Source organism: Cibotium barometz, chromosome 14 (genome assembly GCF_041138505.1).
Source record: "Cibotium barometz isolate CiBa-2024 chromosome 14, ASM4113850v1, whole genome shotgun sequence".
NCBI classification, from domain to species: domain Eukaryota; kingdom Viridiplantae; phylum Streptophyta; class Polypodiopsida; order Cyatheales; family Cibotiaceae; genus Cibotium; species Cibotium barometz.
The window spans coordinates 10,855,399-10,872,280 of record NC_141059.1 but is presented as its reverse complement, the minus strand read 5'-3'; the positions used below and the strand labels follow the sequence as shown (position 1 = coordinate 10,872,280).

Here is a 16,882-nt window from a genome sequence, read left to right as displayed (position 1 = left end):
TCTCAATTTTAAACCCCGGATTTTCTGCATATCTTTGTCACATCATAGCGATGCATCACTTTCATACGTGGGTGAAAGTAGTGATGCATCATTTTCATGCGGGGGGGAGTACATGACATCACCCACATGATGTGCTCCACCTATCTACGCTTTCACATGACATGCTTGATTACAATCTGAGGCAAGTGAAACTTGGGATCAATTGTTTAGAAGCCTTGCATCCGGCAAATTTAAATAGTGAGATTAATCTTCCCTCCAAAGTGTTCCTAGAGGTTACAGCGTAATTGACGAAGGCCACGACTCTGCTACTCTGATCAGGGTTCTTCACAAAATTTGAATATGACAAAGATAATTACTGGCTACCCTTTTTTTTTTACTGAATTCAATCCTGCATCGAAAACTTCAAAGATCCTTCACATTGTTAATCTAATTTTGCAATCATTGATAATGCAGTTACTCCCAGAGATCAATGCTCTAGTGGCATGCTAGTGTAGACAGGATCACTGCTCTATCTTCAAGAAAATCCAACGTATTACATCTAAGCAAGGACAACCAAACTCACTCTTTCATTTTCAGCCTACACATGGATTTCAATTGTAACCTCGGTTACTCAACCTTACCAAAAAATAGTTCTTAAACAGTTTTAACAAATCAACACACGAGGCAATGCTTGGAGACAAAACTTTAAAAGCAAGACCCAAGTCATGACCTGTTTACTAGTGGTCATCCATGTTTTTAACGACCATTTCATTTTACGAGTGCCAGTTTGAAGCCCCCACGTGATATTGCTGTACAATAAGTGAAAAGTAGGGGGGCTTTCACCCGGGTTCACGAAAGCTTTACAATGCACACTATCAGCTTTGAGCAACCTTCTTAGTTTGATACCTTGAGCTGTCAGCATTTGATATTAGCAGCAGTTCTTCAAGGGTATTTGTCTTTCTGACTCTTGAACGCCCTGCCTCTTTGAGTAATTCAGACAGTCTGGTTCTTTCTTCCTCAACTTCTGGATGCACTGTTCCCAGTCTCTCTTCCTTTACTTCAAGGATGTGTTCAAGGAGACAGATAGCCTCATCTGACCTGTACATTACACAACAATTATCAATGAGGCACATCAGGTCCTCTATTTTGCATTTACTGCACAATCTGTAACTTTTAAGGAGCACCCCCCCCTCCCCATCAAAACACACACACACAGAAAATGAACTGCTAGATATAGCATCTACACCAAAGAGAGAAGAAGTAAAACCTGCCCAATGCATCGTATGCACCTGCCAGATTGCTACAAACAGCCAAGGTCTCAGCATGGTGTGGACCATAAATCTCTTCTAAGATGTGTCTGGATTCCTCAAAAGTGTCTGCAGCATGCCAGATCTCATTCAGCCCCACACATGCAAGCCCCATCTGATTAAGAACAATTCCCAACTGGGCCGATCGTTTTTCAGCTCCAGACCGCAGCTTTGAAACTGCACTCTTGAAAGCCATGAATGCCTCTTCAAATTTCCCCAGGTAGTAGTACAGAACACCCATTTGTGCTTCCACACCTGCTACAGCACTTTGCTGGCCTGGCAAGGCTTCTAAAATATCAAGAGCCCGTTGGAGAAGAAACAATGCTTGTTCTCGTTCATTCATACTCTCAAATACAGATGCTATTTCTGTCAAACCATTGGCTAGCTCATCCGGAGAGTGCCCTGCATTCTGTTTGCCATAGATTCTCAAGGCACTCTCACAGTAGCTCTTAGATTCTTTATGCTTTCGCATTTTCATATAAAGCACCGCTAGATTAACATAGACTGAGGCCACAGAAGTATGGGTATCTCCATTTACTGACTTAAATAAGGTGAGAGCCTTTTGGTAGGAGAAAATGGCCTCATCGAATCGACCCAATGCAACATAAGCATCTCCAATGCTGCAATCAACTGCAGCCACATCCACATCCTTGCCATTCGACCTCAGAGCGACACTAGCTAGCACCAGATGCTCAAGAGCCATTTCATGGTCTCCCTTTCCACTAAGAATTAGGGCCATAAGCCTTCTGTCTGCTGCTTCTTCTAGAGACCCTGGCTGACTGTGAGCACTGTGAATCTTGAGTGCATGTTCACAATATTCTTTTGCTTGCTGAAACTGCAAAGCCTGAAGATCCAAGCAGAAGAAGACACACACTATCAACAGGCAGATAAGATAAAATAGAATTGATTTGGTCTATGTAAACCAACAAAATTTAAACTCCTATCAGGGAGACCAGATAAATTTTTCGATAGTCGTCACTGCAAATCAAATGGGGGCAGCAGAGAAATAAAAAAGAAAAAATGTATGCTTTTGTTGAGAATATTTCTCCAACAAATGCATCCAGAGACACAGGAGAAAACAAGACACTGTTAAACCAGGTAAATTTCAAATACCTTGAGGTATGCTTCTGCAAGGTAGCTGCATGTCTCACCAACCTGAGGATCCATCTCTCCGAGTGCATCTCTCTGAATTTGGTAGGCAGTTTTGTAGCAGGTAAGGGCACTATCATGCTGGCCACGCAATGCTAGAATGTCGCCAAGCTGCATGTACCCAGCAAATGCAGCAAGGGCATGGTCCACTCCTTCTTGGAGGTCAGGTATGGTAATGGCACGCTGCAGGATGGGTATGGCTTCCTCAAACTGACCTGACCTACAGTAGATTGCTGCCAGGATGTGCAAACTCATGACAAGGTCCAAACTAGGCTTACCCCCTGCAGCTTTCTCAAGGAATTTAGCAGCTCTGGTTGCACATTCAAGGGCCTTTAAGGAGTTTTCTCCTGAGAGATGCAAGGCGGTGGCCAACCTGAGCAGCAGGGGTCCTAGATCCTGACTGTTAGGGTTTGACAGAACCTCCTCATCGACCACAGAGAGATGATCGTTTCCAACTGAGGAACTGTCGTTGCTGTTGCTACGGCGATGGTGAGCGGTGCGTGATCTGGTTTTCCTAACCTTCTCTGAGGAGGAGGACGTGCTTCTGGGGGGCTTTTCAACATACCTGCGTTCTCCTTTGTGAGGCGTCCTTTCATCCACGCCATAGCCATCGCTCCCCGTTGCTTCCGTCTGCTCCACGGTTCTCTGCTGTTGCCTGGTGAAGATCCTCGCAGGAGCAACCCTAACCTCGTGTTCAAGGCTTTCTAAAGAAGATTGCCTGGAGTTACTGTATTGGCGAGGGGGGGCTGCTGCTGCTGCTGCTGCCGCCCTAGGGCTACTAGTGAAGCTTTCTGAGCTTTTTGTGCTTCTTGATACTCTGAGGCCATGCTCCGCTCTGGTTCTTCTGTAATAACCAGGAGAGCTGGGGTGAGGTTGAGAGGTTTCCATGGAAAATCCAGGCATGTCTTTCGGAAAACGAGGTACCATGCAGGGCCTGCAAAAGCTTGGCAAATGCGATGGCTACGGCGGCTTGAAAATGCAAAGAAAGATGGCTGTGACAGCCTTAAAATGGAAGGAAAGATGCACTGGGAGCTTCGAGAGCAAAGGAGAGATGGTGGCTACGGCAGCTTCAAGAGCAGAGGGAAGATGGCTATGGCAGATTCAAAAAAGCAAGGAAAGCATAGCTATGGAGGGAATGGATTTCTTTTCTGTTCTGTTGTGTTGTGTTCTTGGAGGGAGTGCATAAAGGCTGGCTTCTCTGCAGTGGCAGCAATAGCAAGCAACAACAAGGCAAAAGGCAAAGCAAAGCACGCTGCTTTGTTTTTGCTTTGCCATCGCCACTGTCCCATCACCCCATGCAAAAGCTTTCCTCTCATGACTCCTCTGCTTTGTCCCCAAAAAAAAAAAAAAAACACACTCTTTTTTTTAAAATCTTCTTCAAAATCCTCACTTTTTCAAACATTTTTCTCCACCTAGATATTTGCCTTGCCACCCAATGCTTACCTGCCCATGCCATTTTTCTACTATTATTCCCACTTTTTTTAAAAGGCTCCCTTGACCTCCTCCTTGTATTTGACTCTAGTGTAGGTGGCATTGATAATCTACACAATGCACATTTCTCCTAGAACTTTACATTAAATGCTTTCCCTCTAGAGCCTCTCTAGTTGCCTCTTCCTTAAACTTTGTGTCTTTTCTATGTTGGAGCCGGCATTGCATCATGCTTTTCTCTCAAAACAAGCACCAACTAGGCCACTTGCCCTAGTGTCATTCAAACAAACCTTGAGTATTTACTAGAATCCATATCCCTCCAACTACTACCAGTTATATCGTGTCATAGTTTCTTTTTATGGGAGGATCTTTTGAGGTGCTACGACGTACATTTTCTAAGCCTAAGCCCATTACCACTCGAGCCAGAGCTCCATGGCTATAGTGTCAGAGTTTATAGACAATGAATCTCAACAAGTGTTAGATAAGATAAATCTCTTTGGTCATGATTTTTTGAGATGTGCATATGTATGCAAATGAGAGAGAGAGAGAGAGAGAGAGAGAGAGAGAGTACAGAACAATTAAGGCATCCATAATCACAGTAGAATATTGGGGCTAGGTTCTGTATGTTTCGTGCATGCCCTAGGTGGCAATGGCATGTTGAATGACATTTTTGGGTCACTATCAATAGCATGATTTTATTAAAAAATCAATCATGGTTCACTAATATGATGCCCCTAATATCATTTGTTGTTAATATGCTTTTCTTCCCTTATGTAGGAACATGGTTTTTCATCGTCTATTCTTAGTTTATAAATTTTGTGAAATTTCTTCTCAAATCACCAAAGCAACAACAAAGTCTTTATATTTATGCATGTTTGGATCATTAAAATTCAAAAGCAATGATAGTTGTGTATCAACCTTTCCATTCTTTTGGTCACTTAAAAAGTGTAAAACAGGGAGCATGCACTCTTAGGTAAACTAATGTATACATCACAAATTTGTTTATTGCTATAGTATTTCAATCCTTGAAATTATGCTTGAATAGTCTTATATGGAGGGACTACAATGGACAAGTAAGCATAGAAAATTGCTAATATATCACATGATAATTTTTGTTACAGTGCAACATCACTTTCAAAGAATTTCTCAAAGTTTCATCACTTCTCCTAACTAAGATATCCAATCTTTTCATATCCACATCCAAGTATTAGGCATGTCTTTTTTTATGCATGCCAAAGTAGAACTACCCAATATATAATGGACGAAAACATAAGTGAGTGCTCATCCCCGTTATATAGCAACTACAATGATAGTTCATGTATAGCAACTACAATGATAGTTCAACTGTACGATTCCTTTAGATGTGAATATGAGTAAAAAAAGGTGGCATCTCATATCTACTTTATAATTCATGGAACCATCACCAAAAAAACAAACTTATAGTCAATTTTTAAGTGAGATATCATGTGACCATGCATGCAATCTTGGGCTCCAGTGACATGAAAAGTAGCGATAGTGGCAATAAGTCCGTGAGTTTATACCACCACAATCTTATTCATATATGGGCCCATAACATGAAAAGTTTATGAGAGAAGATGCAAAGTAGTTGTGAGAGAAGATGCAAAGTAGTTGTGAGAGAAACATGAACATATTTTCTATGCAAAGTAGTTGTGAGAGGAACATGAACATATTTTCTATGCAAAGTAGTTGTGAGAGGAACATGAACATATTTTCTATGTAAAGATTTAAATTTAAGTTCATGTGGCAACAATATCTCCAATAAACAGTTTTCATTTGAGTTTTAAGAAAATTGATTTGCCACGATCCATAGTTGTAACTTACATTCAGCCATAGGTCTATAATTTTACTCATTGCTTGGGCCATTAATATGCTTAACTTACTACCAACAAGAAAGTTTAAGAAAAAAACTCCAATGTTTAATATTTTCTTCTTTTGATGAGGTAGGCATAAGGTAAAGTGGCACTTTGGTACTTCATGATTGGTGCTTAAGTATAACCACTTAATTATAACCACTTTGGTACTTCATGATTGGTGCTTAATTATAACCACTTAATTCTTGATGCTTTGTGATTAGCACTTTACTCTTTTCACCCTTGCTTTATGACCATTGGTTTAGCCATCATCTGATAACTTCTTTTGTGCATGCTGCTCCCTCTAAACATTGTTTTCTCTCTCTCTTCTTATAAACAATTGATCTTAAAGCAAGGGGATTCCCAAGAGGAATTACTAAAAAGAGATTCAAAGGAATTTAGCACTTGAGGGCATTTCGAATTATTTTACACCCAAGACATTTAAGCTTAATTGAGTTTCCTAACCTTAAACTTAAACTATCAAGCCTCTCTTTGGAGCTCTACACTCTACACACGGTTGTAAATCAACCAATAAATTGCATATATAACTTATCAAATAAACATAAGAAAAACACTAATAGAGTTTCCTAACCTTAATCTTAAACTATCAAGCCTCTCTTTGAAGCTCTACACCCTACACACAGTTATAAATTAATCAATAAATTGCTCTACACCCTACACACGGTTATAAATTAATCAATAAATTGCATGTATAACTTATCAAATAAACATAAGAAAAACACTAACTAGTGGGGGAATCAAGGTGAGTACATCTATTACTATTATAATTCCACAAGAAAAACACTAACTAGTGGGAAAACAAGGCAATAACATTTTCATAGGAAAAATACAAACTAGTGGGAAAATAAAGGTGGGTACATCTAATACTATTTATGAATATAGATTCAAACTAAAACTTGTGTACTAGTGTGGAAACAACTTGAATACATCTAATACTATTTATGAATATAACTTCAAACTAAACCATAAGTACTTGCGTACAAGTTGTTGTTGTGAGTAATGAAAAAATGTATCTCTATAAAGTGAATATTTTTTTAAAAAAAGTGTGTGCACATAATAGGAGCAAAGCTACACAAGCTTTTTGAATTTTTTTTTTGTAAATAATAATAATCTGCATAGGTAGGTTAGCATTTTTGAATAAAACCCTAATCCATAAAAAAACCCAAAAAAACTATAAACTATCTCTTAATTTTTATTAATTATCACTAATCTACTCATTAGTGTGATTAATGGACTTAACGAGAACAAAAAACCAAAAAATTGATCCTAATTGCTTGTAATTATACTAATTAGAGTGGCGTTAGTGTTCTAAACACTTGACTTGATCCAAATACATGTTTAGCCCACTCCCATTGGGCCTTAATTAGCAAGAATTAGCACTAATTAGGCCTTATTTGTCTAATTTTTCCTCTTTTGAGTGGGTTAATTAGAGACCTAATTAGTGAGATTATTTAGGAGTAATCACATCTTTGGATTAGCCTAAACATTGCTAATCCACCTATCAAATCTCCATGCTTAAACTCCTCACCAATTAGGAGTAATTAGAGGGCAAAGAAGAGGGTTAAAGAGTAATTAACAATGGGATTAATAATATTAATCATTAACTAAGTTAGACTATCTCTAAATTAGTCAAAATCCACTAATTTAGAGGTAGCCTCTAACTTTAGCCTTTTCCCGTCTTAGTTGTCTCCCACTTCCCTCCAAATTTGATATTCAAATTCAAATTTCAAAATTTCCACGGTTGTTCACACCTAAGGCCACGGGCGTACGCTTCCAAGCGTACGCCCGTGGCCATACGCTTCCAAGCGTATGGCCATATGAACCCAAAAAAAAGCTTCGCTCTGCTCATGCAACGTCCCCGTGGTCACGCTAGATGTTAGGGGGTCATCCAACCATCAGCCTACTAGCGCCCAACTTTGCCACTAACTTCGCCACCCAGTATATCCATTGGGCAAAAAATTCTTGGGACATGAATCTTCTTTCTTGTAACAACCTTGTAATTGAATCTTGCTAACGGGTAGTACTCGGGCAGGTGTAAAAGGAAAAAGGGGAACTATCCAAAGAGATATATATTGGATAGAGGAGAGAGTAGAGAAAACAACTGAGAGTGTGATACGGCATTGTACTTTGGGCTAAGCCTCTGATCTAGTGATACAAGTGATTTGTCTGTGCAATTCTCCTTTTTCAGTGCTGTGTAAGTCTATCTAATACCTTGTCGTGTCGAGCACTTTCTTATTAAGATATGCCTTCTCATCGGGATCTACACTTAGAGTCATTCCTATTTGGAAACAGGATTAGGAGTCACATCAGGATCCTGACAGATGTAGGAACCGACCTCTATGTTGGCATAATGAACTCTCTTAGCCTAGGTAGATTGGTGGCGTAATGCATTAGCATTACTTTATCTCATTGGGCATAATTGCATTAGTCGCATCTCCTCTAGAGCTGACTAGGTGGTCCAGAACCATGCAAGTGCCGAGCCTTGACCAAACATCGATAGCACCATACTAACTCCCTCTTTGGGGGTAAAGATGGGGTTGGCCGACTTGATCCCGACCATCCTTGGCTGTTCTCCAATGTTGGGTCATTTGCTGCATCAAGGCTCTGCTACACGTTCTACCTATTGTCTTGAGGAGGACTCTTTCCCTTTCCCTTCAGATTCTATGCTGGTGGTTTTGAAAGATGCCTCGGATGTGCCCTCATGTAGTTCTTGGGAAGTTCCCTTGAAATTATCCTCAAAGTCCATGGCACTCTTGTAGCATTGGTGAAAGGAGGTGTGGGCTAGAGTGTATAAGGAGTTGTGCAAGGGTACATCATTAAGGCCCTCAAGGAACCTCCCAATCAACCTTTCATTAGAGAACTTGTCTCTATCATTACAGTGGGAGTGGAGGTATCTCACCCAGTTGATATGGTCCCAGAGATGGATTCCCCATTCCTATGTTTCACATTGTGCAGTTGTTTGATTGGGCTTCATCGGGTTCCTTGGCATGAGTATTCTACTTTGAAGGCCTCTTTCAAGGTGTCAAAGGTGGCTTTATCCTCCACCACCTTCAATGATCGAAACCATTGCTTGGCTTTGCCATGTAGGTTGAGACCGAAAGCACTCACCTTAACTTGGTCATCTACGTGGCCAAATGCCTCTCAGATGTGATTGAACATTTCTAAATGTGGTATAGGGTCTCTAGTCCCGTCAGGCTTGGTGATTAACTTGGAAATGTGGGCTGGTTTGTTTTTCTTGGGTTGTGCAGCTGAGCTAGTGCTGGTGGTGTTATTCTAGCAAAGCTACCCCCTCCCTATTTCCATGGCTATCCTCAACATTTCAAGATGTCAGTCCTGCAATGGAGTGGAGTTGGTGTGGGTTGAGGTAAGATAGGCGAGGAGCTAGGACGGGCACGTAATATACCATTGGGGGTCCTTGTCTCAAAGGAGGACCGGTTTGTGCTTCATAGGGTCCCATATGGTATCCAAGGTATATTCCACGAGGCAGGTACTGTTGGTACATTGGTGTGGCGGTTGATAGGATTGTGCAAGCTAGGCTTTCTCTGTTTGGTAGGAAGTTTTTGGACTCTGGAGAGATGTCTCCTATAGTTTTGGTATGAGTCGGCTTTCTAGTGATTGGTATGGTCCCCTAGACTGGTGATTGGTATGAGTCGGCTTTTCTAGTGATTGGTATGGTCCCCTAGACTGGTGGATTAGTCTGGGTTGGGAAACCCTTACTTTGCCCTATCTTTGGCCTGCAATCTAGGGGTGGCGTGGCCTCCTGCTCTAGTTGTCATTCCATGCCCATGTCCCTGGGATATGAATCGTCGGATTATGTGTTTCCCATGATGAAGTTTTTAAGTGTTGAAGCAAGACTTCTTTGCGAATGCGTGGGAGACTCTGGGTCTTGCTCTAAGGTAGGCAGTCTGTCCATGCATTGACCCACCAATCCTCCTAGTCTCTAGGTTAGGGGTGGTGCATCCCATGCTTGGATGCTCCTCGCTCTCACTGGTTCTATCAAAGACTAACATCGTTTGGCTCTAAGCTGTGTTGACTAAAGGGTTGGATCTTACAAGTGAGGGAGTGTCAAAAGGGTTGACGTTGTCGAACGGAGGGTTGTTTTGCACCAATTTCCTCGAGTGTAAGTGCATAAATGTGGGAAGTGAAAGTGTTGAATCCCCCTCTAAACACCTGCCCTTGATTTGTTTTTTTGGTGAAGGTATGGTCGTACGCTTGTTAAAGAATGGGTGTTCTCTTCTAGAAGGGATGTGCATTCTCTAAGCAAGGTACATGCGTTCGGTTGAGGAAGGGATGGATGTACACTTGAGGAAAGCATGGACGTACGCTTGAGGAAGGCAAGGACGTGGCTGGGAAGAAGGAATGTGCATACATTAGAGAAGAAATGGTCGTACGCTAGTAAAGGAATGACCGTACGCTGGTAAAGGAACGATCATATGCCGGTAATGGAATGGCCGTACGCTGGTAAAGAAATGGTCGTATGCTAGTAAAGAAACGGCCGTACGTTGGTAAAGAAACAACCTTATGCTTGAGGAAGGCACATATGTGGCTTGGAAGAAGGAACGGGCGTACGTTAGAGAAGGAATGGATGCATGTTAGTGAAGAAACGGCCATACGCTGGTAAAGGAATGGCCATACACTTGAGGAAGGCACGGACGTGGCTCTAGGAAGAAGGAACGAGCATACGTTAGAGAAGAAACAAACGCTGGTAAAGGAACGATCGTACGTTGAAGAAGGAATGGTCGTACATTGACAAAGGAATGGCCATACGGACGCTGGTAAAAGAACGGGCGTACGCTGGTAAAGGAACGATCGTACGCTGATGAAGAAGGAACAACTATACGTTGACAAAGGAATGGCCGTACGTTGACAAAGAAATGGTCATATGCTAGCTGGGTGAGGCAGATCTCCTAAATGCATAGGGACAACGTGTCTTCTGAGACAGCCACCCCCTATTATTCTCCTAATTGTATAGTTGTACCCTTTTTGTACCCCTCCTCAATGCTCTTTATGCCCTTATAAATGCAATTTATTTTCTTTGAATGCACACTGCTCATATTTATGGAGAGCAGATTTGGAAAGATCTGCCTAGAAGGAAGGAATGGCCGTAGCTAAGGAAGTAACGACTGTGTCTTTGAGGAGTGAATGGGTGTACACTTCTCAGAAGATAGGCAGAGCCAAAAAATGCGCCAAACCTCCTCCTTTGATTTTTGAGATTTTGGTTTTGTCCTTGATGATTTTTTTATGTTTTTCTTTTGTGAGTGGGTTGAGCTAACCTTAAGCTACCCAATGGTACATAGAATTCTTTAAAAAACCTATTTACCTTAGACTAATTAAGGGATTAAGGTACTTATGAGAGTGGAAGCATGTTAACATGCTACACTTTTTTAGTTTTTTAGCAGTGCTAACATAAAAAATGGACGTGGTAAAAATTCAGTAAATAAAATTAGATTTTTTCAAAGATTATACATAAAAAAACCCTTGTTAAAGAGCTTTCCAATGATTTATAGCATGATAAGAAATTTTGCATTGTGGATCATCTTTGGATCCAAAAATCATTATAAAAAGTCATGTTAACTAGCACCTATCCCAGACATAAAAAAGCTTTTAAAAAAATTATCCGCAGGGGTTTTCGGGGATTAGGTTTTCTCCCCTGGACGACTTGTTTGATGCCCGTGAAAGTGTAGGTACCGTTCACGCTGTGAAATGGATCACAGACTTTATTAGATTTTTTTTTTACATGGACTGTTTCTTGACATGAAAGTTCAGGGATTTATACCCCTGAAAGTGCACGGTTTCATGACTTGAAATGGGATTTAACGAATTAATTTTCCTCCTCGGACCTGTTTTACGCCCATGAAACTATAGGTACATGTAGTGAAATGGATCTCATGAACTTAATTAGATTTATTTTTTGTACGTGGACCGTTTCATGACGTGAGAGTTTAGGGTTTCATGCCCCGTGAAAGTGCAGGGTTTCACGGATTTATTTATTTTTCCTCCAGACCCGTTTTACGCCCGTAAAAGTGTAGGTACCGTTTCATAGATTTATTATTTTATGCAAATTGTTGCATGACCTGAAAGTTTAGGGTTTCATGCCCCTGAAAGTGTAGGGTTTCATGACGTGATATGGAGTTTCATTGATTCTGCACGCCGCCCCCCCCCCCCCCTCAGACCTGTTCCACGCCCATGGGAGTGCAAGTACCGTTCACATCGTGAAACGGATCTCACGGACTTAATAAGATTTATTATTTCAAATGGACTCTTTCAAGACCTGAAAGTTCAAGGTTTCACGCATGTGAAAGTGAAGGGTTTCATGACGTAAAATGGGTTTTTAGGGATTTTGTTTTCTCCCCTCGAACCTATTTCATGCCTGTCAAAGTGCAGGTACCGTTCACACCGTGAAATGGATCTCACGGACATAATTGGTTTTTTTTTACACAAACCATTTCACGATGTGAAAATTAAGGGTTTCACAATTGTGAAATTGCAGGGTTTCACAAATTATGTTTTTTTGCCCCGGACTTGTTTCATGCCCGTGAAACTGCAAGTACAGTTCACAGAGTTAAACGGATCTCACATATTTAATTAGGTTCACTTTTTTTTTTAACACGGATAATTTCACGATGTTAAAGTTCAGGGTTTCACGCCACGTGAAAGTGCAGGGTTTCATGGATTTATTGTTTTCCCCTCCGGACTTGTTTCATGCCCATAAAAGGGTAGGTACGGTTTGCGGGATTTATTATGTTATGCAGACTGTTTCACAACCTGAATGTTCAAGGTTTCACGCCCCTTAAAGTGCAGGGTTTCACGATGTGAAATGGGTTTTCAAGGATATTGTTTCTCCCCCCAAACCTATTTCACGCTCGCGAAAGTGCATGTAGTATCGTTCACGCCGTGAAATGGATCTCACGGACTTCATTAGATTTATTGTTTTTATGCGGACCGTTTCACAACGTGAAAGTTCACGATTTAATGCTTGTAAAAGTGCCCATTTTCACGATGTGAAAAGGAGTTACATGGTTTTTTTTCCTCCGAATTTGTTTCATGCTTTGACAGTATAGGTACTGTTCACACCTTCAAATGGATCTCACAGACTTAATTAGATTTATTATTTTACATGGACTGTTTGATGACCTTAAGTTCAGGGTTTCACGCTCATGAAAGTGTAGGGTTTCATGATGTGAAATGGGTTTTTAGGGTTTATTTTGCCCCCTCGGACCTATTTCATGCCTATTAAAGTGTATGTAGTACCGTTCACGTTGTGAAATGGATCTCACGGACTTAATTAGAATTATTTTTTACGCAGATTGTTTCAGACCTGAAGGTTCAAGGTTTTCACACCCGTGAAAGTGTAGGGTTTCACAACATGAAATGGTTTTTTAGGGATATGTCCCCCCCACGCGGATGTATTTTTACACTTGTGAAAGTGGAGGTACCGTTCACGCTGTGAAATGGATCTCACGGACTTCATTAGATTTATTGTTTTTACGCGAACCCTTTCATGATGTGAAACTTCAAGGTTTCATGACCGTGAAAGAGCAGGATTTCATGACGTGAAATAAGGTTTCACAGAATTGTTTTTCCCCTGAACCTGTTTCATGCCCATGAGAGTGCAGGTACTGTTCACACCGTTAAATGCATCTCACTGACTTAATTAGATTTATTATTTTACGCAGACTTATTGAAAACCTAAAAGTTCAGGGTTTCATGCCCTTGAAATTGTAGGGTTTCACGACATGAAATGGGTTTTCAGGGTTTTTCTCCTCCCCCCAGACCTGTTTCATGCTCGTGAAAGTGTAGGTATCGTGCACACCATGAAATGGATCTCACGGAACTAATAAGATTTAATTTTTTACGTGGAGAATTTCACGATGTGAAAATTCAAGGTTTCACGCCGGTGAAAGTGCAGGGTTTCACAAAAACGTTTCCCCCCCTTGACCTGTTTCAGGTCCGTGAAACTGCAGGTACCTTTCATGCAATGAAATGGATCTTAGGAACTTCATTAGATTTATTATGCTTTTCTTGCAGATTGTTGCACAACATAAATGTTCAAGATTTGACACCCCATGAAAGTGTAGGTTGATGAAATTTTTCTCCCACCCCCACCTGTTTTGGCCCCATGAAATTGTAGGTACCATTCATGCCATGAAATGGATCTCATGCACTTAATTAGATTTATAATTAAGTTTCACGGATTTTGTTTTTCCCACCCGGACCTGTTTCATGCCCATGAGAGTGCAAGTACCGTTTACGTAGTGAAATGGATCTCACGTACTTAATTAGATTTATTTTTACACGGACTATTTTCGCAGGATATGAAAGTTTAGGGTTTTCACGCTCGTGAAAGTGTAGGGTTTCACTTTGTGAAATGGGTTTTAAGGGATATGTTTTCTCCCATATCGGTTGTATTTCACACCCGTGAAAGCGCAAGTACCATTCACATCCTGAAATGAATCTCATGGACCTTATTAGATTTATTATTTTTATGCAGACTGTTTAACGATGTGAAAGTTGAGGGTTTCATGCACGTGAAAGTGCATAGTTTCGACGTGAAATGAGGTTTCACAGATTTGTTTCATGCATGTGAAAGTGCATAGTTTCGACATGAAATGAGGTTTCACAGATTTGTTTTTTCCCTCAGACCTATTTCATGCCTATGAGATTACAGGTACTGTTCACGCCATAAAATGGATCTCAACCAACTTAATTAGATTTATTATTTTACATGGACTGTTTGATGGTCTGAAAGTTTTGGGTTTCACGCCCTTGAAAGTTTAGGGTTTCATGACATGAAATGAGTTTTTAGGTATTTTGTTTTCTCCCCCTGGACCTATTTCATGCCCATGAAAGTGGAGGTATTGGACGTGAAATGGGGTTTCATGGATTTGTTTTTTTCCTTGGACTAGTTTCATGCTCGTGCAAGTGGAGATACCGTTCATGCCATGAAATGGATCTCACGCACTTAATTAGATTTATTTTATTTTTTTACGTGAACCGTTTCACGACTTGAAAGTTCAAGATTTCACGCCCATGAAAGTGCAAGGTTTTAAGACGTGAAATGGAGTTTCATGGATTTTGTTTTCCCCCCTAGGCCTGTTTCACGCCCGTGAGAGTGCAAGTATCGTTCACACCGTGAAATGGATCTCACGGACTTAATTAGATTTATTATTTCACAACGAACTCTTTCATGACTTGAAAGCTTAGGGTTTCACGCCCGTGAAAGTGCAGGGTTTCACGACTTGAAATGGGTTTTCAAGGATTTTTTGTTCTCCCCCCTGGACCTCTTTCATGCTTGTGAGAGTGTAGGTACCATTCATACCGTGAAATAGATCTCATGGACTTAATTAGATTTTTTTATGCTGATCGTTTTACGACATGAAAGTGCAAGGTTTCACGAAAATACCCCCTGGACCTATTTCACGCTCATGAAACTACAGGTACCATTCACGTAGTGAAATGGATCTCACAAACTTTAGATTTATTTTTCTATGTGGACTGTTTCACAACGTCAAAGTTCAGGGTTTCACGCCCTGTGAAAGTGTAGGGTTTCACGGATTATTATTTTTCCCTTTGGACCTGTTTCAATCCTAAGAACGTGTAGGATTTCACAACATGAAATGGGTTTTAAGGGATATTGTTTTCCCCCCTAGACCTATTCCATGCTCGTGAAAGTGCAGGTACCATTCATGTCGTGAAATGGATCTAAAGGACTTCATTAGATTAATTGTTTTTACGCAGACCGCTTTCACGACGTGAAAGTTGCAAGGATTCACAAATTCATTTTCTCTCCCTGATGCGGACCTATTTTATGCCCACGAAAGTGCAAGTGCACCATTCACAACGTGAAATAGGGTTTCATGGATTTTGTTTTCCCCTGGACCTGTTTCACGCTTGTGAAAGTGCAGGTTCCTTTCACACCATGAAATGGATCTCACGGACTTAATTAGATTTATTTTATTTTTTTACGTGGACTATTTCACGATGTGAAAGTTTGGGGTATCTTGCTATGAAAGTGCAAGGTTTCACGGCGTGAAACCTTGAGTGCATGAGAGTGCAAGTACCATTCACACCGTGAAATGGATCTCACAGACTTAATTAGATTTATTATTTTATGTTGACTATTTCACGACCTAAAAGTTCATGATTTCACGCTCGTGAAAGTGCAGGGTTTTATGATGTGAAATGGGTTTTCAGGAATATTGTTCCCCCCCTAGACCTAAAAGTTCAGGGTTTCACTCCCGTGAAAGTGCAGGGTTACACGATGTGAAATATGTTTTCAGGTTTCTTTCCCCCCCCCAGACCTGTTTCACGCCTATGAAAGTGCAGGTATGGTAGTTCACGTTGTGAAATGGATCTCACGGACTTAATTAGATTCATTTTTTTACGCGAAACCTTTCACGACGTGAAAGCTCAGGGTTTCACGCCCATGAAAACACAAGGTTTCACGACGACGTGAAATGGGGTTTTACAAATTTTTTTTCCCATTGACCTATTTCACTCCCGTGTAAAAACTACAAGTACCATTCATGCAATGAAATGGATTTGATGAACTTAATTAGATTTATTATACATTTTACATAGAATGTTGCATGATGTGAATGTTCAAGGTTTCACACACCGTCAAATGCAGGGTTTCATGGCTTCCCCCCCCACCCCCCCGGCCTTGTTTCATACCCATGAAAGTGCAGGTACCGTTCACGAGGTGAAATGGGGTTTCATGTATTTATTTTTTGCCCTGGACCTATTTCATGGTTGTGCAAGTGCAGATATTGTTCATGCGGTGAAATGGATCTCACCAAATTAATTAGATTTATTTTATTTTTTTACCCAGAGCGTTTCACGATGTGAAAGCGCAGGGTTTCACGGCTCTGAAAGAGCGAGGTTTCACGATGTACAATGGAGAGTTTCACGGATTTTTTTTCCTTCTCCCCCGGACCTCGTTCATGCCCATGAGAGTGCAAGTAAAATTCACACCGTGAAATGTATCTCATGGACTTTATTAGATTTATTATTTCACGCAGACTCTTTCATAACCTGAACGTTCAGAGTTTCATGCCGATGAATGTGGAGGGTTTCACAACATGAAATGAGTTTTAAGGGATTTTTTTCTCCCCCCTAGGCCTATTT

At 40.8% G+C, this 16,882-nt stretch overlaps 1 protein-coding gene across 1 annotated transcript; it reads right to left on the bottom strand.

Moving 5' to 3' along the window:
• Positions 1-586: 586 nt before the first annotated feature.
• Positions 587-3,827, bottom strand: LOC147631661 (protein KINESIN LIGHT CHAIN-RELATED 1-like). Its single transcript, XM_086808178.1, has 3 exons — positions 2,400-3,827; positions 1,247-2,130; positions 587-1,077 (listed from the first exon to the last, which is right to left on the bottom strand). Exons 1-3 carry the CDS (start codon positions 3,360-3,362, stop codon positions 855-857), a joined length of 2,070 nt encoding a protein of 689 aa, XP_086664304.1. The 5' UTR covers positions 3,363-3,827; the 3' UTR covers positions 587-854.
• Between the last annotated feature and the right edge of the window lie 13,055 nt (positions 3,828-16,882).